General features: G+C 41.8%; 3 protein-coding genes across 7 annotated transcripts; 2 read left to right on the forward strand and 1 right to left on the reverse strand.

The window, feature by feature from the left end:
* The first annotated feature begins 5 nt into the window (after positions 1–5).
* Positions 6–2,927, forward strand: ppil6 (peptidylprolyl isomerase (cyclophilin)-like 6). 2 transcript variants are annotated; one of them, XM_035617851.2, is made up of 7 exons: positions 6–156; positions 1,062–1,214; positions 1,431–1,493; positions 1,652–1,799; positions 2,329–2,388; positions 2,516–2,651; positions 2,741–2,927. In XM_035617851.2, exons 2-7 carry the CDS (start codon positions 1,167–1,169, stop codon positions 2,850–2,852), a joined length of 567 nt encoding a protein of 188 aa, XP_035473744.1. In that variant the 5' UTR covers positions 6–156; positions 1,062–1,166; the 3' UTR covers positions 2,853–2,927. The 2 variants fall into 2 exon arrangements, with proteins under 2 accessions (XP_035473744.1, XP_035473745.1); XM_035617852.2 differs by lacking the exon at positions 1,062–1,214 and having other exon boundaries at positions 31–156.
* A 619-nt stretch (positions 2,928–3,546) lies between these two features.
* cd164 (CD164 molecule, sialomucin) lies at positions 3,547–16,850 on the forward strand. 3 transcript variants are annotated; one of them, XM_035617847.2, is made up of 6 exons: positions 3,552–3,834; positions 4,528–4,602; positions 10,846–10,914; positions 11,293–11,418; positions 12,711–12,776; positions 12,871–16,850. In XM_035617847.2, exons 1-6 carry the CDS (start codon positions 3,765–3,767, stop codon positions 13,044–13,046), a joined length of 582 nt encoding a protein of 193 aa, XP_035473740.1. In that variant the 5' UTR covers positions 3,552–3,764; the 3' UTR covers positions 13,047–16,850. The 3 variants fall into 3 exon arrangements, with proteins under 3 accessions (XP_035473741.1, XP_035473740.1, XP_035473739.1); XM_035617846.2 differs by having other exon boundaries at positions 3,555–3,834; positions 12,868–16,850; XM_035617848.2 differs by lacking the exon at positions 11,293–11,418 and having other exon boundaries at positions 3,547–3,834; positions 12,868–16,850.
* Positions 16,851–19,975: 3,125 nt separating this feature from the next.
* cep57l1 (centrosomal protein 57, like 1) lies at positions 19,976–23,677 on the reverse strand. Of its 2 annotated transcripts, none has more exons than XM_035617835.2 (11): positions 23,477–23,677; positions 22,797–22,968; positions 22,564–22,698; positions 22,333–22,454; positions 21,980–22,093; positions 21,819–21,896; positions 21,483–21,572; positions 21,309–21,383; positions 20,946–21,208; positions 20,722–20,866; positions 19,976–20,547 (listed from the first exon to the last, which is right to left on the reverse strand). In XM_035617835.2, exons 1-11 carry the CDS (start codon positions 23,495–23,497, stop codon positions 20,341–20,343), a joined length of 1,422 nt encoding a protein of 473 aa, XP_035473728.1. In that variant the 5' UTR covers positions 23,498–23,677; the 3' UTR covers positions 19,976–20,340. The 2 variants fall into 2 exon arrangements, with proteins under 2 accessions (XP_035473728.1, XP_035473727.1); XM_035617834.2 differs by having other exon boundaries at positions 22,333–22,478.
* Positions 23,678–24,810: the final 1,133 nt, after the last annotated feature.

The following is a 24,810-nucleotide window of genomic DNA, read 5'->3' on the forward strand; positions in this document are numbered from 1 at the left end:
TCAGCTTACGTTACCATGGTGATTCACTCCGGTAAGAGGAAACGAAGAAACCTTCGAAGAACAGGCCTGGAGTTTTTTTGAAGAGTTCCTGGACCCCAACATTCAAACTCTGCTTCAATTTGACTGGGACGCATATCTGTACAACAATAAAAGGGGGTACGTTGTTTGGTTATATTTGCATCAAATACAACTTTCATGAAGAGTAAAAAGTGCTGTCCAATCAGGGCTTGGAATGTGTGGCGAGTGCTTTATACCTAGTCTAGTCTATAAGTGGTGAAAGGCATATTTCAGATTTCTTACTCAAAAGAAGCAATGCCAGTGTAATATCATAACAAGTCGATGTCATACATTCAAAAACGTGCTTCAAGGTGCCATGGTAAACACCCACACAGGTGTTTTCAGTCTGTGGCTGATAAGAACTCCGCCCAACTCGGCGCTATGCTGGGAAATGCATGATGTTATCTTCATGTACTAATGTAAAAGATAAAGTTGTAACTTGTGCTGCTCCACCCGTACAAGTTCAACAAACAAATATGAAAGTCAATCAAGCACAGTCTAATCAAAACAACAGGAAGCTTAAAATCTCAATGAAAATTAATCATTAGGCAGTAGAATATTGACAATACCAGTATTATAGCACTACTGGGTTACTATTTTTGTTATCATAGGATTATTGTGTAACGATGTCTGTGTGAGCAGCATTAAATGTTGGAAATTTAAAAAAAGGGGAGCTTGATTTGATTCATTTGTACAAAAAAAAGACATTACATCGCATTGTTTCTATAAACAGATCATAGCTTTTGTGAGTATAATCAGAAATATTGTATAGTAGAAAGTATTCTATAATGGAAATGCTCAAGTAAAGTAAAATAATCTCAAGGTTCTACCCAAGCAATAGATTCTTACATTGACTTCATCTGAAATGATGAGGTGAACATGTGAACATGTGAACGGCACGATCTTGCTCTGGATTGTAATGCTCTACTGTAAAGCCAAAGTCACCAACACAACAAAATACAATCAGCACAACCAAATTCATTGTTCAACACTTGTGATTCAAGGAGCTGCGTTGTGGTGACGGCCTTCTCCTTGGTAATGATAAGGATTTTGCCTGCTGGGCGAAGCATTACTGGGGTTTCACTTTCACTCGGCCACAGGCTTTCTGTATGGCTCTCACCGAGGACGACTGCATAAAACACTTCCAGAAACTTGGGGCAAGTAAACACCACAGTCACATAAATAACGTACATTATGTGGTTACAAAATGGGAGCAGAATTTTTTTTTGACTTTCAAACACTTTGGGCCTTAAATCATTCAGTCCATAATTGGATTATTCATTAACATGCAATTTATGACTTTCTGCAGTCAGTAATTAGTGACTCTCACAAGTAAAAATGGGAAAAAAAATATCCATGTGCTTTCATTGTAGCACCGGCTTGTCTACATGGACATTGAGATAGCAGGGGAAGCGGCGGGGAGGTTGTTGTTTGAGGTGAGATAACTCTGACCCACGAGGCACAGGATCCACATTCATGTATTTTCACATGGTTTACCACCAGATTGTATCACCCCCTGTGACTTCTCAGACCAGATTTCATGGTTGGATGTGACTGAGGTTTTTCAAGACACCTTGTCTTCCCTCCTGCTCAGCTGTTCACAGATATTTGTCCAAAGACATCAAAGAACTTTGAGGATCTGTGCACAGGAGTGCAAGGATTGTCACAGAGTGGCTTCCCTCTCTGCTACAAGGGCTCTCTGTTTCATCGGGTAGTGCCCGGTGGCTGGGTGCAAGGTGGAGGTACTGTATAATTATTTTATACCAGTCCTGTAACAATGTTAATTTAGTTTGGATTTTTTTTTTATATACAAATTTAATACCGTTAGAATAAAAATACAGCCCATTCAATGTTAGTATCATTGGCGTTTTATTGATCTCTCTGGATATACAGTACATATCCAAGGGGGACATGTATATCCCACTGGTAGAGATGAAAGACATATATCAATATATCATCAATATTCTGATTTAAGATGTGAATGGGATTGTGGTGTTCTTAAAGGCTGGGGTTAATTGACTTTGAGCTTATCTGATTTTGTATTTTAAATAAAATAAACAGTGTACACTGCTTACTTCCTGGTCATCATGCCCATATCACTCATTCTTCTTATAGAGCATATATACCCAACCCTTGTTTGTATTAGAATTGCACTTGAAATCTTCAAAGTGTGAGATTGAGGAAATGTGTCAGAACTGTTATTCAGTATCACTCTGTAACTAGACCTTGGTGATTCTGCAAAAAATAACTGTTTCTTTCAATTTTGTTTAGATATTTCTCCAGAACGAAAAGGTAATGGGGGTGAGTCAATCTATGGACCAACATTTGAAGGTAAAAAAATATAAACAATCGAAGACATCCAATATTTCCACAAGAACACACCGTGAATGTGAAGATTTGTAGATTTACTTACACTATCTATAAGTTCACATGAATTTGTGCCCCTTCTCCTTTTTAGATGAAAGTTTTGCTATTTCCCACTCAAAGCGGGGCATGCTAGGGATGGCCAACAAGGGTCCCCACAGAAACGGATCCCAGTTTTACATCACCCTGCAGCCAACAATGTGGATGGACAGGACCTATGTCGCCTTTGGGTTTGTATAACACATACAGCAGTTAGTCAATTCTGTATAATATGTATTTGTCCTACATTTTGCTAATGTCGTATTTTTTTAAATTCTAGACAAATGGTTGAGGGTGTTGATGTCCTCAAGAGATTGGAAGAGGTGCCGACTTGCAACGACAGACCAAAGTATGAATGTAAAGTTACAGATTGTGGGGTATTAAAGCTATAAGAATCAAACATTTATTATTGATGCTTTTTATAAAATGTTTTTGGTGCAGTAAAATAAATCAACGTATAAGATCTACAAAAAGTATTTTTGCTTTATTAATGAACCCTTATAATATGTTTTGTGTCTGTGTCCATCAACTAAAGTGTGTGATAGGCTTCATTACACAAAATGCTTTTAAGAAGAACCAATGTTATGAAAATTGCTGGACACAACTGTTTGACCGAATGTTTTGCTCATTGTATCGCCCCACAAGTCGATAGCAATAGTTTAATTGTCTGCTGGGATGGATGGAAAGTGTGTGCGTGTGTGTCGGCGAGGGGTACACTTGTTTGCTGGTATGGCCACATACTTTGAGGACAAGTTTGAGTTTTTAACCTTTGGAGAGAGACAGAGACGCAGGATTGCATTTTATAGTCGGGTCAGGGTTGGGATTACGCATGTAATTGTAATTGTTAAGATCAAGAGTTAGGGTTATGCCAATGAGTTTTCAAACAAAAACAAAAACAGAAGTGCAAGTGTGTGTGTGTGTGTGTGTGTGTGTGTGTGTGTGTGTGTGTGTGTGTGTGTGTGTGTGTGTCAATCCACCTGGTGATTTTAACAAAATGTGCTTGACTTTACTTTCTCTTCCTCGCGACGTGCGTTCGTGGCTCACTTCCTGTTCGAGGTTTCTCGCCCCGCCCACTCGTCTCGAAAAGTGCCACATGACCTGTCAAGTAGGAAGTAGCGAGGAGCAGCATTAGCAGCAGCAGCAGCAGCAGCGACGGACCAGAGACGCGACACCGACCGACGGGGCTGCAGTCGTCCGATCTTCAGTCAAAGTGTCACACGCGAGTCACGACGTCTCTCTCTCTTCAGACGCGTCTCCTCACCAAAAAACAAACAAACTCGGAGCAGTACAAACCGGCCGCAGTCATGTACGCGAAGCTGCTGTTCGCCGCCGCGGTGGCGGCTCTCATGTGCGCACCAGCCACATCAGACTCAGGTAAGTTTGCGACATCGCCGCGTCGAACCAGCGGCCAGACACACCGCTGGCCGGGTCTCTGCCCCCCGCCCGGCCGAGACACCCCCCCCCGACGATATGAATGTCTCTGTGTAGGTTTGCCTCCATTTTCGGCCACTGCAGGACCCATTGAACGCGTCGCTCCTTTATTTGGCAGTTGTCACTGAATGCTCCTTTTGGCAACTTGGCCGTATTCCGTTTCCACGCTGGCCAGGGGGCCACTTCTCAAGTTGTGACGGACCAGCTAACGCTTTTATCCCCACTAGCAAATCATAACCGAGTGGACCTGATATTAAATAGTGTAACTGCCGGGAGGATTGTGTCATAACGTGGATTGTGGAATCAGAAACAACCGTGTGTGCGTGTAACTGTGGTTGCCAGGTCCAGTTGATCTGGTTGCCAGGTCCAGTTGATCAGGTAGCAGAGACCAGATCAGCTCGTTATGTAACTGCCTTGCACGACACACATGCCTCATTTTACAATTCATTCCACTGTAATGCCCTGCTCTGTTTATTACATCCTGCAAGATTTCACATGCTTCTGTTTTTTTTTATTAATATATAGCAAAACCATTTGAGAGCACAATCTGTAAAGCTACAATTTCATTTTCTACCATGTGTAAGAAGTTAGCTCTTTTTTTAACACTTAAATCTTATACATATGATTTCTTTGCAGATGGATGTTCCGCCCTCGTGTCATGTGATTCATGCCTACAAAATGGTGAATGTCTCTGGGTCAACTGCACAGCATGTGAGTATCTTGTCATAAATGTGTGGCAGGTTGTGCGGGACTGAGGGGCACAGGTTGGCCCTTTGTGCCTCCTCAATTGTCCAGACAGCCGATCTGATTGGAGACATGATTCTTGGGTTTGGAGGGAATGTATGACAGCTGGATGATGTCATTTGAATTTCCATTTTAAAAAATCCTAACGGCCCTGTACCGTGATCATCTGGCAACACCGAGGAGCTCTGTGGATCTGGACAGGCTGGTTTTGGGGGCAAATTCCTGGCACATGTCTCCATAGAGTGAGGGGTAAATTATGAGGGGGATTGCATGGACTCGGCACAATTAATTAATCTGCCCTTTGCCCACATCTCTGTATTGCTGCTCTGTTATTTAATTTTGTTGATGGAGATATCGGTCTAAACGTGAGATCTCTAAATAGGGAAAATCCCCTAGGCATGGTTGCAATAGATAGGGACATTGAGAAAAATATGCTGCCGCGGTATTTTTCATCTCAATTTGAAGTCCGCTGGTTGTTATGAGAGATGTGCATCATTCTGTAAAAAAGAGTTGCCATAACAAAACTGCATGGCAGATTGTTTCCTGAGTCGACAGATTTCCATTCACTGCATGTTGCCCCTATGGTCTCTTTTTTCTCTCTTCTTTTTTTTTAAGTAGGTCAGGAGAGGAGCTCTTTGCTTTCATTTTGTTATCAGTGCCCGGAAATAAGGCTACGAGTTTTATAGATACAGAGAGATAAGTCAGCATTATCTTCAAATTGCAGGTGTCACCCAAGTTCACTCCGCAGATATTCATAAAACTGAGGGATAAACCTGTGTGATAGTTGACTTGAATGCACACGTTTGGCTAAAACCTGCACCTTGTTGGTGAAAAAAAAGAAATCCTGACGAGTACAGTAATCCTGGTTGTATTCCCCTAGAAGTGCTTACTCCAATGTTTGCCTGAATTCAGTATGTGTAGTGAGACACATGCAGGTCTCTTGAGATTGTGAAGGAGATGAACAGGGGAGGAAGTGAGGGGATGTGTGGCAGGAAGCCTGCAATATCCTCATGCAGAGGAACAGAAGGAAGCACAGGAAAGAGTGTGCAGATATAGAAAGTAGATTAGTTTCATGTGCCTTGTTGTTGCTCATAATTTATGCCTCTGATGCAGTTTAAGACGAGAGTGTACTGGGATTCCGTGATGATTTTATTTTGTCACTAGAATCGAGGGATGAAAGATAATGCACCTTGTAAGCTACTACTTCCGTTTACTTTAGCAACACAAGCGCAAGTTATTTGACCTCTCAAGGGACTTGAACTGCCAACTTCACCAATCAAAAGCTTAGTTTCTCTTCAGTACAGATTGTACGGAGGTTTGGTGACCCCCCCACGCCCTGTCTCTGAATGTTGAATGGCCCTATGGTGATTCATCACTTAAAGATTTATTAAGTGGTTGAACAGGACAGGCAAGATGACAATTATTTACGTCCTCTCTTAACCCAGAGGAACAGAACGGTAAAGCTCACTGTAATTCCTAAGGGAGAAGACGGTCCAGGTTTTCAATTACACTACATGCTCAGGAGGAAATAACAAACCACCACCCGCAGACACAAAAAAACGTAAATTATCAACAAAAATATCAAGAGCTGTTCTCTTACTGAGATCATAATCATTTGATAACTTGATGTTCTTTTCAATAAGGTTTACTTAACTTGGAAACTGTATCTCCTCCACCCTGGCTTACCAAAGACTCTTAGTGCAATTACACAACAGAACAAACGTGTCACATCAACGTACCACACAGGACATAGGCAGTCTCCACAGTGGTGACAACACTGACAGAATGGATCACCCATTTGATATGAACCTGACATAATAGCCTGAAAGGTTAGCTCTGGCCAGTTGAGGTGGCTTTGCAGGAACAAGGCGTAACCACACCGTTGCAGCGAGCTTTCTCCCTACCACATTGTCGTTACCAGATTTATCTTTGGTTTAGGAAATTTGTGTAAACAAGCCTGTGGCGTCAGAGCCCAGTGATTAGATGCTCAAGAGCTTGACACGTGTACACACAAGCTCTGTTGTGCCTCTTAGTACTGGACGTACTGTAGTTTTGTGACAGAGCTTGTTGAGTCCTCGAGGCTGTTTGCTGAAGTAAACTCAGCACTTCAGAGTTTCACTCACACCTCTGGCCTGGACCTCGTGGTGATGATGGCGATGATGTCACCAGCTTGGAAAAGGGTGTGAGCCAGTCCTACCTTTCACAGCTGCCTGCAAGATAACAGACCTCTGACCTAGTGGAGGGTGAAAAAAAAACCCTCCACACAGATTCGACGTACATAGACGGCAGTGTTAGATCACACAAAAGACGAATGGCCAACTCTTTCAGAATTACTTGTTCTTTGATCTGAAATCACAGAAAGGCAGCGAGCCATTACGATTCCGGCTATAAAAAGTTTCACTTATTGAGTTTAAAATATATGAGGCCATTGACTATTTGTGCTCATTTGCTTCCTGGTTCCTATACGCCCTCAAACAGAAAATATGACGTGTCTGGAAAATGGCGAAAACATACATTTAAAAACAGGGAGACAGGCTGCTCCAGCAAAGAGAAACCGTTGTGACAAGTCGGTGCTCAGTGATGGTGATAGACACCTGGAAAAAGTGGCCAACAAACGCCACAAAAACTTGGACCTCAATAATAACCATATAATTAAAACAACAGCTGTCTCAGGCCCGTCCACACCACAAGATATTTCGAAAAGGATCTTCCCCCCAACCCTTTTCCTCAGCAGGGGGGCCTGAAACTTCTCCGTAATGATGGATTCATTGGAAAGACGCATCTAGCTGTAGAACCACTGTAGTACCTATTCCCGGCCTATATGTGGCGCTGTTTTCTGCTACAGAACTCTAGCAAAAAAGAAGAAGAAGGGGCGGAGCGTACAAATACTCGTAGAAGAAGAAGCCGAACAACAACAACAGTACGAAGATGGCGAGTGAGAAGGGAAAAGTAGACTCCTTTGTTTGGTCCGATTCTGAGTGCGAGCTGCTGTTGCGACTCACACTGGACTACAAGGCTACAAGCCTGTAGTCCGCCATTGTTGTTGTTGGAGATGCCGCGGGAGAGGGTCGAGGGGTGGGGTGGGGCAATGACATCATCGTATGCATATCTGCCGTTCACACGAACTCAAATACACAAACGCAGGGGGGGGGATTTATCTTCTCCACCCTGGGACCTGGATTCAAACGAGTGCGTTTTCAGGCAGCGAAAACTCCGGGTGCGTCTGGACGGGAGGCCCATACGTGCAAGACTTCCGCGTATTTACAACAAATTCGCATTCATGTAGACAGGGCCTCAGTGTGAAACTTTGCATCACGAGTTCGTCATACTATTAATTATGACCGGACAGCCATTGGGTAGCTGGTTTGTTCCCAAGGCCAGTGCACAAAGATGCATAACCTGATACAAGGAGCATTAAGTACAACCCTGTGAGCTGTAACACAAGTTGGCGAGTCATTTGACCCTATTTGGAGACAAACGAAAGAGGCAATGGCTGCGGCCCTCAACTCGCTGACGAAATTGTTTGTTTCTGTAATTTATGGGCAGCCATCTGGCTGGAGTCGTTAGGTGTGGTTGATCTGGATCATAATGCCATAGGCAAAGAAGGCTTTTTACAGCACCAGGTGCCCCACACTGAGTGGACTCTGTTCCTTTTATGACGTATTTGAGGTTATAATGCCCCCATATGCTCTTCTTCCTTTTTTTTTTTTTTTTGTTTTTACCAACACAAAGAACATTTGTGGGAAATGTATTTTTCACCTCTGTGTTACTCAAGACGTTAAGTTTCAATACCTGTAAAACAATATTCCAGAGAAGCCAGAGACAAGTGAATGCAAAGATATTGTTTTACTCTTTTCGTCTTCCTCTGTCCATGTCCAGTAAGATCCAGGCTAGACTCAATAGTATCAAATAATGCAAATTTCTTTCTGGTTTATAACATATCTGAAGAAAAATTTGACTTGTTCTTTTTTTAAAGACAAACTCAAAGATGTACCGTGTCAAGAAAAGCATCAAATACTCTGTAATACTATGAAGCAGGAACCAGCAACAGAAACAACTAATCTGTTATCAAAATAGTCGCTGAATGATTTTTTTAATAGATCAAAATTGTCCTCCAATTGTTTCGGCACTACATTTTTAATGATCTTCAAAAGTTTACATACATTTGGAATTCCAATTCTTCCACATACACACAGTCTGAAACCCTTTTCGGGTCTTTTTTTCCAACATGAATACAATTTAAAACATTTACCTGATGTATTAAAATGTTGACTTGCAATAAAATGTGGTGAGAGTTTGCACAACAGCAGTAAAGTCCATACCTTATAACTGGGTGTGAAAAGAATCTATAGTCACACGGCGCTGACAGTCATGAATCATGGGTTCTACATTGTGACACGGCCCGAGATGTTCCATTGAAGGAAACAAAAAGCCCTCACGCAAATATATTTCATAGAAATTTCATCTTGCTATTGTTAGATGTGTCTGTAAGTTACTAGAATTTTGGTTTCCCTAAACAAATTAAATTATATCATTGCTATGTCTCTAGCTTGTCGACCTCCGGTATAACTGGGAACACTCGCAGGCAAGACTCCATTGCAGGGCAAAGTCCCTTCCTTTCATGGTTATTTAGTAATCCGATTATACAGTAAAACATAATACACACAGATGATCAAACCATGACTTCCCAGAATATATGGAAATAAAAAAAAACAATAAAAAATGCCTTAGTCTAGAACATTTTCTCAAGAAGTCTACTTGAGTATTTTATACTTATGGACTGATTTTGAGGGAAATATATTTATTTGATATTTCAACTGACTCGTTGCAAGTAAAAAATGATAGCACAAAAGATTTTACTAGTTAAGAAAATATTGAGAATTGATTAAATTGTGTATACAGTAGTTCAAATAAAATTTACCTCAGCCAGTTGCGAAATCATGTTTATACATGAGTAATATGACTCTGACAGTACATTTTGACAATAATGGCTCTGTACTTTTGATATTGTGATATTTTGAATACTTTACTTGTAATGGGTTACTTTTAAATTGTTAGATGAGATAAGAAATCTTTACTGTCCACTTGCACGGAAATTCCCTATCGATCACAAGCTGAGGCACATGACAAAGACATTTTCACACATTCAGGCACACATCCGCGAGATTCCTCTATCAACATGGGCTAAATAAATGCAGTAAATATGATAGTGAAACTGTGATGGTTAACATTTTAAGTCAAAAGTGCTAGAATATGAACAGCTCATTCATACAAAATTATTTGTTCAGTAGGACGACAGAAGATGGAAGAACAAATAATAGCTTATAGATGTTTCTCTTCACTGTTAGTACCCTGTATCGTCTTCCAGAAGAAAGCATTTCAAATTCATATTTGTATTGCTGCCGTTACTTAAGGAAATGAGCTGAATACTTGGTCGCTGGCCCTTTCTTTCGATTCTCCCTGTTTGTTGAGTCGTGATTTTTTATTGCCAGATACTGTGCTGATGTGGTAAGAATGGAAAAACACAAATGTGTTTCCGACGTGCCCGACTTCAAATAAATAAGTGGTGGCGATGGGGCGCAGCAGGACGCCAACCTCTCCACCGCAGGATGTGAAGCTGTGAGGAACGGCTCTGACCTTCCTGTAGAGGAGATACGACACCATCAGATGCAGCTGTGTACTCGTCTATGCGATCGTAACATTTTGAATATCATGCAAAATATTGACCAAGACCATAATGTTTTGGAACTACACGTACCGTAGTTCTGTTTTGGACACACAGCGATGTTGGTGATTATTTGCTTTCTTCTTTGTGAGCTGTGTAAATGTGGGTGTTATGACACCAGATCCAAGTGGTCTGTTGGTTTGTGAACTGCTGCTTTGAAGCCTCGAGTTTAGTATTTTGACCAGCGCCATCTTGTTTGTTTGGAACCAGAAATAACCATATTTGGTAGAGAGTGGGGCCGGGGGCTGACTGAGAGCTTGTCCATTGATCAGCCACCTACACCCAACACCATGCGCCGACTAGCTGTCAATCAAACAGTATCCACTTTCCAATACATTCCTAGCTTTATTGTCTATTTTACTCTCAATTGGAGTCATAATAAATATTGTTGAAGTCTTGAAATTATTACCATGAAAAAATGAAATCTGCTTTAAAGAGGGAATCACACATTAATCATGAAACATTTGTCCGTCTGTCTGTTTCAGCATCTTTTGGCTGTCGCAGCGTTTTACTGCTGCCAGCGAACGAGACCTGCAGCAACGCCACCTGCTCAGGTAAGTCTAAGAGCATAGTGGCTGTAAATTATTAAATAGGGAAATTAACCATTTATATTAATATTTCTTTTAGACTCTAAGAGAATCAGCAGACTCTATACATAATTTTTTTTTTTTTTAAAGTGTATACATTTTCTGCAGATTCTGTTTGGGTCCAGCTAACTAAAGTTTCAGTTAATGATCAGTCTTGGCATTTTGGATCTCTGGTCTCCCGCCTGTCTTCTTTGTTTGTGTCCAAAAGTCTTGTAACACAATTGTCACCTGCCTAAGATAAATAATTGACGGGGTTGTGTAATTTCTGTACACAACCTTGACGTTTGGGCGGTGTCTCGTGCTTTCCCAATTTCAACCTGTCTTGGTGTTGGCTCCCCTGTCCAGCTGAAAACTCGTCAATCCTGACTCCAACTGTCTCTGCATCTCCGACTGCCTCCCAACCTCTCACAACTCCCAATACCCCTGCTGTCACGACCGCCTCTAACAGCAGCAGCCCTCAGCCCACCACAGGTAACCAGTGCCTCAAAGCCTCCGCTTCTCCCGGCTGTAGTCTGCATCGTTCTCTGTACAAGGTTTCAAGTGCTTGTTAGTAGTTTTGAGTTTCTTTCTTTCCATGAAATCATATCCTGTTTTTGATACTTTAGTGGTCTGTGTTCTTACATGCTGTAATTACCTCTCTCTAAGTTTCTGCAAGTGGTAGTGTCCTCCTGTCCCATTCTGGATTCGGTTTGCCTTCACACGCACAAGTCATTTGTAGTAAACAAAGCACCATTGATGTTTTAATTTCATCTCACTGAAAAAGACACACAACGGTTATCTGTGTAATGTCATTAGGCTGCACTGGAACTGAATATTTCGTTTTTGCTAATGCATACCCAACATTTGTGTTCAATGAGAAAAAACACAGGGCGGCTTTTATTGTGAAGCTGTCACAGGAAACTCAATTTGGAGATACCTGAAACTTTTTTATCTTCTGTACTTTCATGTAAGTGAGAACAGTGTGATATTTTTTTTCAGTGTTAAAACAAATTGTTGTCGGACAATTAACATTGTTTTCAAGTTATGAAATAGAAACACACAATGCTCCTCTTTTGTCCGACAGCCATCTTTTGTCCACGAGTCTGATTGGTGCCGGTAGTCAGGGTGTGCACGGTGCACGCAAACGCTTGTGTTAATGTTGGAGTGCACATGACACCATAACGGCAGCAGCGGAGAAGCAAACGCTGCTATCGCTTGTGTGTGTTCATGACAGCAGAACACACACAGTTGCACTATTTGATGAAACAACAGAGAGATACTGAAATTTGTATCAAACTTATTGACACAAATTGATCTTAAAAAACGAGACATGGTATCTTCAGGTATCGATATCGATTGGGATCGATCCACCTACCCATGGTCTCCACTCAATTACTGCTGGGCATCAACACTGAAATAAGCTGTTTATTATCTATTCTTAGTTGCCACCAATTGATTTTTTTTCTACTATGGTGAGTGTTAATCTTCCTGCGTGTGCTGCCCAAGTAGAGCCATTGATTAAAAGCTTAGAGGCATATGATTCTAATGGTTCAGACCAATAAACCGACCTGTCATCAGTTCTCGATTCCCATCCCTATTCTCTTTTTCTTCCACCAGTGTTTTCCTCACCAACTTCAGCTTTTAAACTTACGTCGGTAACCACAAGTGTCACTGAATCAACCAGCAATAAAAAATCTTTAGGATTACAACTTGAAACGAGTCAAACAAACTAACTGGGGGTAAAGGCTGATGTATTATTTTGTCACTGTGAACGTCTACTACAGAGAACGGCACCACTATTGGCCCCACTCCGGGCGGTAACAGCTCCACCCCTACACTCACTACTACAAGTAAGTCCGATGGAGCAAGAAGGTTTCAAGATCTGTCCGCCGGTACTGTTCGTAAATGAGAGAATCTCATCTTCATTCTTCTTCATTCTAGCAGTTGCAACCAACACAAGTATCACAGCGGTGTCCCCGACTCCCGCCCCTCAAAAGAACTCGACCTTCGACGCGGCCAGCTTCATCGGTGGAATCGTGCTGGTGCTGGGCCTGCAGGCCGTGATCTTCTTCCTCTACAAATTCTGCAAGTCCAAGGAACGCAACTACCACACCCTTTGAAGCAGCAACTCAGTGGGATCGACATCACTAGACCCGTCCCCACCAACTCGTAACCCTCCAGTGAAGACTCCCCACTCAGCACGCACTCATCACTCACCCACCACAACGAACTCAAACAGTGTTTCCAGGCAGTTTTTTTCTTTTCTGCTGTTGTAGTCTGTATGAAGGCACCCACACATTTTTTATGGTATATCACATCGCACCAGGTTGTACATCCAAACAGATCTCTAGTGATATGTTATTTAAGCCTTGAGCATATGGATTACATCATGTGGCAGTTACTCCCACCTCCCATCATCCTGTTAGTCATCCTGCGAAGACCCTTTTTTCCCAGCGAATCAAGAGGGCCGGTGTTATTTACAGCGCCGCTCCTCACAACATGAGTCAAAGAACGAGCCGTGTGTACAGCAGTAGCTTTCGCAACGATTCCTGGGCGTAGTGCATTCACAGCATCTTCTTCAATCTTCATTTGGAAACACTGTTTGACTTCACTGCTTTTTCTCAAAATGTGACGACAGCGATGATTCAGTATTGCTTTCGGCCTGTTGAATCGTGGGCAGGTTGCCTCCTACCCCCCCCCCCCCCCCCCATGCAGCTGTATCCTGTATATGTGTTTCATAGATGATGTAAAAGGAGGTCAGGTGACAGGACGAGGAAAAAAAAAGCTACACCCAATCATCTAATGCCAAGACTGGGGGAAAAAAATGGCAATTCCTCCGGTAAACAATCTTATTTCGATGGGTGTCTCCCTTGGCATTTAGGATTGCTGTGCGTTCTCTGCAGTCGAATTCCCCTGGGGAAATCTCTCACCCAATAGGAGTTGTTAAAAAAACATCACCAACGCCACCAACTGCCAGTTGAGCAGCTCAATGCAATAAATTATATATTAAGTTCATTTCCCGCCCATTAATCACCCAACTGTTATTCAAATCGTACCCACGCGGACTGCCAATGTCGCGCTGTCCCGTCCTTGTGTGGCGTCGACAAAAAAGGGTGAAAATCTGCGCAGGCGATTTGAAGAATATTTCAGAAATATTAATTATTGATTTGTTTAGACGATGTATAAAATGGAGAGTGGGGGAAGACAAAGAAAATGGCATGCACCTTTCTGGATGTGGACAGTGATAGCAGTGAAGTGCCTTTAATGTCCAGTGTGACTCAAGAGAGAGAAATGGAAGAGGATGAATCTTTTCTTCCTGGTCGAGGCCCCGGGTTTTTGTTATTAGTTTGCGTGTATCGCGGCGCTGATATTGGTGAACAGTGAGATGTGTAGTGTCCCAGCTGGACTGAAGAGCCTTTTATTGTCAAGGAATAAGGCAGATAGTCACTTGAGGGCCTTGATCAGCCAAGAATGAAGTTTTCCCCCCTATATTGAGTGACCATAGTTGAAGACAACTATGGTCTTGTCACCGGTGACCTTGTATTAGTAGATCATTTAAAAGGCGCTCTTTGTTTTGTAGCTCCTAATGCTGCTGCCCAAATGTCCTCCCGTCTCACTATTAATGTTTCAGAAATCAGCTGTAAGTTGTGATTTCATTTCAAGAACATGTACCATGAGCTGGCAGGACATTTCAGACCGGAGCTGTTGGGTGCCGTGATCCCTGGAGTGAACCTTTTTTGTAAAGAAATGGCAAACATACCGGGCCTATTTAAGTACTGGAGAGTGTTTTGAGTTCAAAAATGTTGGAATGTGTGAGCTCTGGTTGGGTCAAATGAGCATTGCACCTCTTGATACCTGACTTTGCCGTTTACGTGAGAAGATTGCCAACGAGTGCAAAATTGCAACAGCTAAGTGGCCAGGCGCATGTCGGCTTCTCTAATTAGCTTGCTGCTAACTGTGATTTTTTTTTTTTTTCTTTCATTTTGTCTCTCCCCGTCCTGTTTCTGTTCATTTCCTAGGTTTCACCTCAAGGAAAGGCTAAATGAAGGAGCGTTTATCAGGATGTTTTTGCCTGTAGCAGCTTGTGAGTGTCAAGAATGTTTTTTTTTGTGTTTTTTAATTCTTGCATGCTGAATGCTTGGAGTTATGATTCTTTTTCATTCCATGGCGTACACTCTTAAGGGGTTCAGACACTTAAAAACCACTCGATTATTTGTGACTAGCCCGTTGCTAGTTGAAAAGAATGCCTTGATGCGGTGTGCATTACGCCAAAGGTTTTGGCATTGGGTTTGAGCATTTCGCTGACAAGCTTTGTTTAGTTACGTTGTCTTTGTAAATGTTTTCATGGTCAACCAAAAGGGTAAAAAAACAAACAATCTGATGCTTGTATAAAAACTCAAGTCTTGAATATTAACCAGATTAAATACCACCTTGTTTTGTACGATCACAAACGGATATAAATTCATGACTGCAGATGTTTCCCCCCCCCCCCCCCTCCTGTAGTTTTGGCTTGCGTATATTTAGGGTTGCACGTTTTTCTGCTGCTCACCATTGACACGCCTTTTAACCTACAGTCACCTGGTGGCATTAGGCTACAGCCCAAAGACCCTCCTGCATGAGGAGTCCCCTCACCCTAAATTCAGAGAGGTGTTTTGAGTTTTATACACAGCGGTCGAGTGGTGCATTGTGTTTCCACTGACTCCAGTCAAGAGTGCTCTCCGCTTTTCGACATGTTCGCTGCATTCCTCGACAACACGGCATCACATGTCGACATTGTGGTGATTTCAAAAACACGTTTGTTATCCGCGGATACCAATAGATGTCCATTGTGCTGCCTCTCTGCAGCATCGTTCCTAACAAGTCACTCAAGTCCCTGCACCACTTTAAGGAAAAGTGCCTTATTCAGTTGATATCCATATATATATACACGATAGAGTTGTAGTTTGTAAGATGATATAATGCCACACCTCATAAATCTCAATGGGACTCAGCACTTTCAGACGCCTGTGAAGTGGTTTTTCTGTGTTGTATTCTGCTTCAATTGTCTTGTCACGCTCAGCCTTAACTTTCTCGATCAAATCCACAGAGCATTTGCACGTGACGAGCTGTCCCGGCAATTTATCAGGTTGCTTTTGTTTTTAAAAGTCAAAATTTGTTGGGACGTACTGGGAAATTTGCCCTCCTTGAATTCAAACGGCATTAAAATTCCTACATTTTGACCAAAGTTATTAAAGATTAGAAGGGAATAGATATGACCCGTCATTGTTTTTCGAGTTTTCAACCAGATCTGGCCCTGGTTGTGTCTCGGACGACTCGTCACGAGCTCATTGTGCTGAAATAACTCCTCGGTATTGTATTCACAGCCACAGACCAGTGTTCTCTACTGCAACATTTCCTCCACAATGCGATCAGTCATATAACTTGAACTCCGCATTAGTTGTAATTTTCAATTGTTACATTGAATGACTTGTTTTCTGTCCTTATTTTTTTTTCTAATCTTAAAAATTCCAATTTGCTCGGTCATGTCTTGCAAGTGTTCGGTTCCAAGAGCGATGAGTAAAAAGCTTTTTCGATTCCCTCCCTTTGCCTTGTGGCTTTATTGCTATGTAGTGCCATATATAAATATATTTTTTAACCAGATACAGGCCAATTAGTGTTGTAGGTACGAATTTTTGGCTTTGCTCCAAACCCACTTTAACGCGCACACACACACACACACACACAGAGACACATCAATATGTGTGTAATATGTAGACACGTGCAGGTGCTACAATGCCTCCTGAATTGTTTTGTGCTTAATTTGTGCCCTTATTTTTGCTTCTTCGTTTTTTTTATGAAACCTTTTTTCTTTTCGCCCTGTTTTCTAGTGTTGCCTTTAGTTTCACAATGTTAAATCAATAAAGTTTGAATATTGTTGGAACAAATCCCTGTATTTACCTTTTCATTCAACAGCAGTGTCAACTTTCTTGGAGCTGGTGATTTACATGACAAATCATGTGGGACAAACAGCCCGGCTCCATCCCCATGGTTACAGTTCAAAGGCAATAGTTGCCTAGACAACAGAAGGTATCAAATTCAGGCTTGTGTGTGTGTGTGTGTGTGTGTGTGTGTGTGTGTGTGTGTGTGTGTGTGTGTGTGTGTGTGTGTGTGTGTGTGTGTGTGTGTGTGTGTGTGTGTGTGTGTGTGTGTGTGTGTGTGTGTGTGTGTGTGTGTGTGTGTGTGTGTGTGTGTGTGTGTGTGTGTGTGTGTGTGTGTGTGTGTGAGATAACGAACTAGCAATACAGATATTTCAGGGAATATTTTAATGCCCATGGACAGATTCATTTAGCATAAAGTCTATAAACATTTATTTTGGCTCCAAGTCTTGCATAGTAACTGTAATGTACGCAGTGTAAAGCGTTGGCTCCAGTAAGTGTAATACTGTTACATAACCATGATAAGATTATCATCAGCATGTGTAAATGTGTCCGCAGCATTTTGAGGTTGAGCTGTTATCTTCTTTTATACATGGCTGCAACCAATTATTACCCTAAATATGGATCAATGAATGGAATGCCTTGATTGATCCATTCATTGTTGAAGTTTTTCAATTAGACAAAGAAATTGTGAGAACTTCAAATTCTTGTCCAAACTACAGGCTAAACCTCAAAAATATCTGTTTTAGATTATCAGTACAGTTTAACGATACATTTTACGATAAATCACGATTAACTGATACTACATAATATATAGAATAGTTTATAAACTTAGATCTTTTGCTCTACATTTAAGTACTGCGTCATTATGTATGTTGTGGAGTAAAAGTACAATGTTCCCCATGTAGTGGAAAGTGTGTCTGCTCCCAGCTCATACCCACAAGGCTGTAACCTCTGGAGTGGGATCACAAACTGACACTGCTTGATTTTAAGAGGTCACAAGCCAAAAACCAATTGAAAGCTATGCTCCACCTGTTAATATATTGGATTTTTAGGATGACACAAGTGCCCCCCTTTGGCTGATACACTATACAAAAGTTGAATTGGCTGACTAACTCAAGAACTGGTGTTCACTTCACTGCACACCTCATTGTTAACGCTACGTTTACTCTGTGGGATGGGAGTCAGTCAACATGGTTTTGAAAAGGAAACGGGTGTGTACTGCAGCCTTGTGAAAACATAATTGACACTGACATACATTTTTTTTTTGTTGTGTACCATTAACCATCCAATCTGGTCATTGAGACCTGGAACTGGAGACACCAGCCCATGTTTTGTTAACAGTCCTGAGAGTTCACTGGTTTGTTCCTCACAGGACACACGTCCAGTTTCCGGGGTCACAGTGAGGTCCTGCTAATGTTGAACAGCCCTGCAGGAAATGTTCGCGAGCATGTGAATTTGTGTGTGCACACTTGAGAGTCACAGTCTGGGCAGATGAATACATTCTTGAATGGTGTGTGTGTGTGTGTGTGTGTGTGCGCACAGTACGTGTGTTTTTGCTGAACAGACTGTTTTTCTTCCAGAGTCCCCAGCTGGCAACGTTTCCCAGAACCAGAGTTTCAGTAGAGAATGCTTTTTTGGACGACCACACCACAATTTTTCTCTCACACGTGTGTCCGCTGAAAACAAATCCGTAACTCTGCAATGACGCCTCGCTGTTAATGGACAGCGACTGCTTGTAATGCTAATCTCTTATATCCTGTCGCTGCAGAGTGGAAAATCCTACGGTCGGCCAACTTTTCTGTAATCAATAACCTTATTTTCCTTTTTTGTCCTTGAAAAAAAACTGGAAACTGGAAACGCCTCAAACCAAGAATCACGTCTTTATCTTTATAAGAGGACGGACCAGGAGCTGTTTATAGGCAATTCTTTTTCACACGCACTCTCAGCCCTGACACAGACTCATACTTACTGAGTCCTCCTACACACACACTGCCCTCTGTGCCCACCACTGAATTTTATTCAGACAAAAAGAGGGTGTGTAGTCACAAGGTACCAGAGTAGCATGGTCAGGAGGGAGGAGAGGAGAGGAGGGGCAGGGAGGTGTTGTATATGTGGGCATGGATGGGACTTGTCTTTGCCACAGCTAACCTGATTGTTGGGTCCAGTCTTGCTCTGAAATCTAATATGGGAGCAGAGAGAAAAATTGCATTAAGTTTAGTCAGCCTCTCTCTCTCGCTCTCATGCAGCAGCTCGGCCCTTCTAACCATCCAGTGAACTCTGGGTCATGCCAGGAATACCAGAACCGAGCAATGTTGGCTAGATAATGAACTTGGGAGACTGAATGGACAGAGAAACAATAGCAGCGCATAGCTGTTTTCTTCTACCATGACCCCGGAACCTTGGACAGGGCAGTGCCGAGCAATCCACCTTTTATTAATTTGAAGGTTTTTTAAGATCAAGAATATGTGGTTAAACAACCCTTGTAGAAGTTGTAGGACAAGTTATTTCAAAGCAAAAAAGATGATGCAATAAAAATGTTGTGAGGCTTGAAAATGAGATGTTGTGAGACAGCTTCACCTGTGTGGTTATTCCTCCCATGCAAGGTTTTGACTCAAACTAACAGGGCAAAAGTGTAAATGCCTCATCCACACCAGGCAACGTGTCCTGTATTTATGACCTGCCTGATGATGGGTAAAAAAGCCACCATAGTTGAATTTGAGAGAACAGTGCTGTTATTTTGGCTGTGTGACCTGGCGAATTCCTGTGGCAGATAGCCGTCCCTCCCACTTCTGCACAGCGATCAAAACCACATCCCTTTGTCCCCAGGTTAAAGCTACATTTACTCAGCTGTCCGGTCCAGCTGCTGTTACAGTTCACAGAGCACTTGGCTTCTCTCTCTCATCTTTCTATTGTAAGTTGCTCAAGACAAAAGGAGCTTGATACTGCATGTGGTATTATAAAGTTATATTTCATCATTGTCAATGCAACTTTATGTAGTTGTGTCAGGGGCACCCTTGCATTTGTAAAATGGAAACAGCTGAACACTGCCACCTAGTGGTTCTCTGTATGAAGTTCAACCAATTGTGCAGAGAAAATTGTTGCGTTGCCAGAAAAAATGTATTGACATTATGTAGAGAGCATGAGCTTTATTTAAAAAAAATATTAAAAATAGATTGCATTTGAGATGAGATTTACTTCATGAAACACAAAACATCACAACATTATTTTGGCTGTTAAAGTCAATGATGCACAAACTACGCCATTTACCTATGAAGGACCCTGTATGAGCAACATTTATTTTAAATCATTGCCGACGCCTTTATAGGGTCTATGATCAAGAAATGATCATATCCTGTGTAAATCACTTTATTACCTCTTTTCGTTTGTTTCTAACAACCATATGAAGTGAGAGGAAAGCAAACCGAGGGGGGGGGTATTGTGGTTCATCCAGCTGTAGTATCAAAGCCTCCACACCAGAACGATCTTGCAGAGGACTTCATGTTTCCCAGGAGAGGTCATCCTGTTTGAGGCGGTTTCGGAATTTCTGGGTCTCTCGGAGAAGCTGCAGGTTATTGTGAGTGCTCCCGCCTTTCTTTCCCTTCTGTTTGGCCTTGACAAGAGAAGGGGCGGGTGGCTTGATCCCACTCAACATCTTTGCTGCGTGTTGTTCGGCACAAGGCTGACTTTGGGTCAATTTATGGACCTGTGAAGGGGCAGAAGTCAAAAAAAATCATCAGACACTTCCACCTTTTAAACACAGGATAGAAACACAGAATTTCTATTGCCATAGAACCACTTACAAAGTCCCAAGAAATCATACCATTGACCCCATTTACAACCAAAACTCTGGGGTTGCACTGACTGGTGGTTCACTTACCGTCTGCTGATGTTTGCGGAGTTTCGTGATCTGGACTCCCTTCTCTTCCATCTTGGCCACCAGCCGCTCCAGCTCGCTCTGCAGGTCTTGCTTCAGCTCCCGATGTTGCGTCATGTCAATCTGACGCACCAACTCCTGATGCTCACTAACAAATACAAAAAAAATTAATTATTAAATGGGAAAAGAAAATCTAAACAAAACAACGACAAAAAAAGTTTACTCACAAGCTCATCTGTCCTAGCTCGTCCTGCAGAGCCAGCAGCAGGTCTGACAGTGAGCTCAGTGACTGATCTACTGGCTCAGACAGTTCGTCAGGCTTCTTCGAACTGGGGGAAGATGGTGAAAAGTTCTTTTGGAGGCTTTTCTTGGCTCCGCAGCCAGACGAGTGTAGAGCGCTCACTCGCTCGCACAGCTGAGGCTGGTGGTGCTTCATCATGTGAAGGATACTCTGTACGTTGGCATGGACTGAATGGCTCGGGCTAATCGACTGTGAAAGGCAGGGGGCAATCAAAATCAATTGAAAAATGACAACACAAAAAAAGAATTAAAATTATGAGAGTTAGCGCAAAGCACCATGACTGACATACCGTTCCTGCGACAAAGGGCATTCTTTTGCGCCCAGGGCCATTCGGTGATGCCAGCTCATTCTGTTTGGAGGCTTTCTGGGGGAGAAGGCAAATGTTGTGACTATATTCCAAATAATTATGTTTCTAATTAACTAAATACAGGAAGGTCATAAGCTTTCTCAGCCAGAAAGGAACCTTGAGGGTCTTTTGTGTCTTCTTCTTTGGCTTTATCTCTTCATTAGTTGGCTCAGGCAGTTGAAGACTGACGTCCAGTTCTCTCAGCAGCTGTGGTAAGAAATTCTTTATTGACATTTTACCATTATGTGAGTTGAAAATTTGAGTTTTCTTTCGCTTAAATAACCACAAGAGACCATTTCATAGAAAGTAAAAGTTATGGGATTCTGATATAAAAACTTAAAACTAAAATTAGATATTTTTTTCAGGATTCATTGTAAAACATGGGGATGTTTGGGTAAGGAAGATAAAAACCAAAAAGTGAAAATGTGTATTCTTGGCATTGCTGTGACTGACCTCATCTGCTTTCTCCTGTACACGTTTACGCTCCTGCTCTTCTTTCAGTAGTCTTTGCTCCAGAATGGCAAGTTTCATCTGTAAGGAAAAATGCACTATTGAATCATTCAGACTGTGATGATTAATGTTTAGGCTTATTAAAATATCAAACCATGAATTACCTCTGCCACTGTTTGAGTTCTACTCAATTTGAGACACTCTGATTCAAGCTTGTCCAACTTCTCCTGTTGCGTGTGGGTGTTTGAGCTGCTCGGCTGCTGGTTCTGTAGTGAAGCCTAGTGGGGAGATAAACAGGGATTATATGGTGGTTTAGTGACATTTCAACAGCGATTAGCCTCTGACAGTACATCCAGATATACTAACAAGTAGTGCAACATGGGTTAGTGTATAACATGTATACTACGATTTCTCAAAATCATATCTTGCTTTTAACAGGCATATAGTTAGGATCCACTTTTAAAGATAGATTTGCTAGTGTATTTCGTTTCTTTCAGGTTGTAGCTTTTTGAACAACCTTATCCTCTATGAGAGTGGTCCTCTCCTTCTTAGCGTTTTCAACCATCTTCCTCATGTAGTCCAGCTGCTTCTCGAGAGTCTTACAGCGAGCCTCTGCGGATTGCAGCTTCGAATCCAGCTCTGTCGCCATAAACACAGACACAACTATTTAAAAAAAAAAAAAAAAAACATATTTCAAGATCCCGGTCAAGCACACAGGCGTTTCCCCTTAGTACTCTGCACCACTTACCTTTTCTGCCAGAGTTATCAAGCTGCTGCTTCTGAGTATCGTGGGAGAACTGCCGGTAGCTCTTCTCCGCTTGTGTCCGTTCCAGCTCCAATCGCCGGATTTTCTCCTGGAGAGTCTTCAGTGCATCAACAACAGCTGGAGAGAAGTTAACAAGAACAGGGAAACATTGCAGGTGGCAGGAACAGATGTTTGCCTCAACAAAAACATTACTCGACATAGTGGCTGTGCCGTACCTCTGCTGTCAATGTTAGGTTTGGTCTGTGAGACCTGGACACCGGTGATCTGTGGGTCCGGGCTGATGGAGGAGGACGCGGAGAGCTCCAGCTGTCTTGGTTTTGCTAGTATCCTGTCTGGAGGCTGGTAATAGCTCCCGATGTAACTGTTTTTGGAAGGTGAGTCTAAAATCTACAGAAAGGGAGGAGGCCAATTCCCAAAGATATCGATTTTTCCATTAGTTATTCAATCAGCAATATTATGAAACAAAGAAAAACAACAAAAATCCTTAATTCTGCGCAACTGAGAGCAGACAGACTCAGTATATTTCCAGGATAAACGTAGACTGCTTAACTCTTTGTCTTAGTCATACAATTATATATTATGCTAAATTCTGAACGTATTAGAAACACATCTGCAAAAACAGAGGTTTTTCACAAACAACTGCTACGTAGAAGCTTCCAAAAGCGGCCAGAACGTTTGATTTACGATTAAACTAAAAACTTTGTCTAATGTCTCGTTAGAATTACTCGGAACTAACGGCCGTTGCCCACGTTAAGCTAAACAAACGTAACGACACCAGGAGTAAAGCTCCATGAGAGAGAACCCAGCAGCAAACAGCTGCAGCATCTTGGCCAAACACGTAAACACAGCTCGAGCTAACGTGTTAGCCACCGCTGCGGCTAACGGTTGTTGTTACCTGGTCGAGAGAAGTCTCCATTTTGTGCCTAAAGACGGTCGGAACCCGATTAGAAGCAAATCATATGTTCTATAGCTATACAGTAGTTTGTGCGAGTTGTAAATTCTTTTTTTATGTGGCTAACAGTAACAGACTTCTTCGAGCGTCGGTTGTTGTACGGTCCTGTCACTTCCTGGTTGTCCGGACTTTTTAAATTTCCCTCCTCGTCGCCGTCCTCCTCCTCCTCCTCTCTGTGGTTCCGCCTGCGCACCGTCGTTTCCTCCTCCGCAGTTCAGTTTTCCTAATTTCATTGTAGTCAGTAAGATGCATCTCACACTTTAATATGATTTATATAACAAAGACAAAGTGAAACTTGTATGAATAGTTGGGCTAATTTCACCTGCACATCATCTTAGTTCTCATAAAGTCGTTTCCTATTGTGATCTGTATTAAATAAAATAAATTAAACTGTTCAAGAAAATCTGAAATCCTATCAAAAATCTAATGCCTTGTTGGATATTAGAAACACTAAGCAATTCAAGTCCGGCATTTTTTAATGGATAAGAAGTATTTTTGCATGTAAGAGAAGAAAACAAGGCTTCTTAAAACAAATGTATGGCTACACATATTATGCACTGTTCATTTTGTTTAATTAATCAGGTATGGCATTTTTGAATGATTATAAAAAAAAGAGAAATCTCTTATTTTGACATCCTCCAAAATACTGAGCATGAAAGGTATCAGAAGGTTCCTCCTTGTTTGGACTAGTTTGCATTAGGGAAATGATCGCCCAGGGGTGAAATGATGTCATGTCATGTGGTGACATTAATCTGGAGGCCACTGATTCTTCTTCGTTCATTTTAAGAAATCTCCCTATTTTATGTTTTTTTTGTAAAAGTCATGTATGCTATTGATGGTTTGTAGTGTATTTAGTCAGTCAATCAGTCCATCGCATGGTAAATATTTGCACTGCATTATGCAAATAGCCTGGTGAAGCAATGGATTATGTGTGTGCAGTGTGGCAGGTGTGTTGCAAGTGAAAAAATATTTTTTTTCTTGGTTTTCTTGGTTCTTGTTTGCATTTAATGTTGATTTCTATATATTTCTATTTTCTCATTTCATTTGGCCCCTTACACAGACTTACAGACAATTGTGCATCAGGATCCAATTTTAGCATCTTTCAGACAATTGGACATGTTGACATTGAAATGTGAAATGACATTCATTCTTTTAGTGTTTACACGAGGTCATATTCAAAACAAATGGGGTGGAAATACACAAACATATCCCTCTCTCACTCTCACTCTCACTCCTGTTTTTCTGCCTGCCTTTTCAGATATTTCTGATAAACAACA

Source organism: Scophthalmus maximus, chromosome 18 (assembly GCF_022379125.1).
Source record: "Scophthalmus maximus strain ysfricsl-2021 chromosome 18, ASM2237912v1, whole genome shotgun sequence".
NCBI classification, from domain to species: Eukaryota; Metazoa; Chordata; class Actinopteri; order Pleuronectiformes; family Scophthalmidae; genus Scophthalmus; species Scophthalmus maximus.

Bases quoted from the DNA above. Each gene is read 5' to 3' on its own strand.
- ppil6 (XM_035617851.2), top strand. From the start codon at position 1,167: ATGGCTCTCACCGAGGACGACTGCATAAAACACTTCCAGAAACTTGGG. The intron at 1,494-1,651 runs GTGAGATAACTC...CCTCCTGCTCAG, and splicing joins CGGGGAGGTTGTTGTTTGAG to CTGTTCACAGATATTTGTCC. The intron at 1,800-2,328 runs GTACTGTATAAT...AATTTTGTTTAG, and splicing joins TGGCTGGGTGCAAGGTGGAG to ATATTTCTCCAGAACGAAAA.
- cep57l1 (XM_035617834.2), bottom strand. From the start codon at position 23,497: ATGGAGACTTCTCTCGACCAG. The intron at 22,479-22,563 runs GTAAGTGGTGCA...TTTTTTAAATAG, and splicing joins TGATAACTCTGGCAGAAAAG to TTGTGTCTGTGTTTATGGCG. The intron at 22,094-22,332 runs GTTGTTCAAAAA...TCTCCCCACTAG, and splicing joins CCACTCTCATAGAGGATAAG to GCTTCACTACAGAACCAGCA.
- cd164 (XM_035617846.2), top strand. From the start codon at position 3,765: ATGTACGCGAAGCTGCTGTTCGCCGCCGCGGTGGCGGCTCTCATGTGC. The intron at 4,603-10,845 runs GTGAGTATCTTG...TGTCTGTTTCAG, and splicing joins CTGGGTCAACTGCACAGCAT to CATCTTTTGGCTGTCGCAGC. The intron at 10,915-11,292 runs GTAAGTCTAAGA...TCCCCTGTCCAG, and splicing joins CAGCAACGCCACCTGCTCAG to CTGAAAACTCGTCAATCCTG.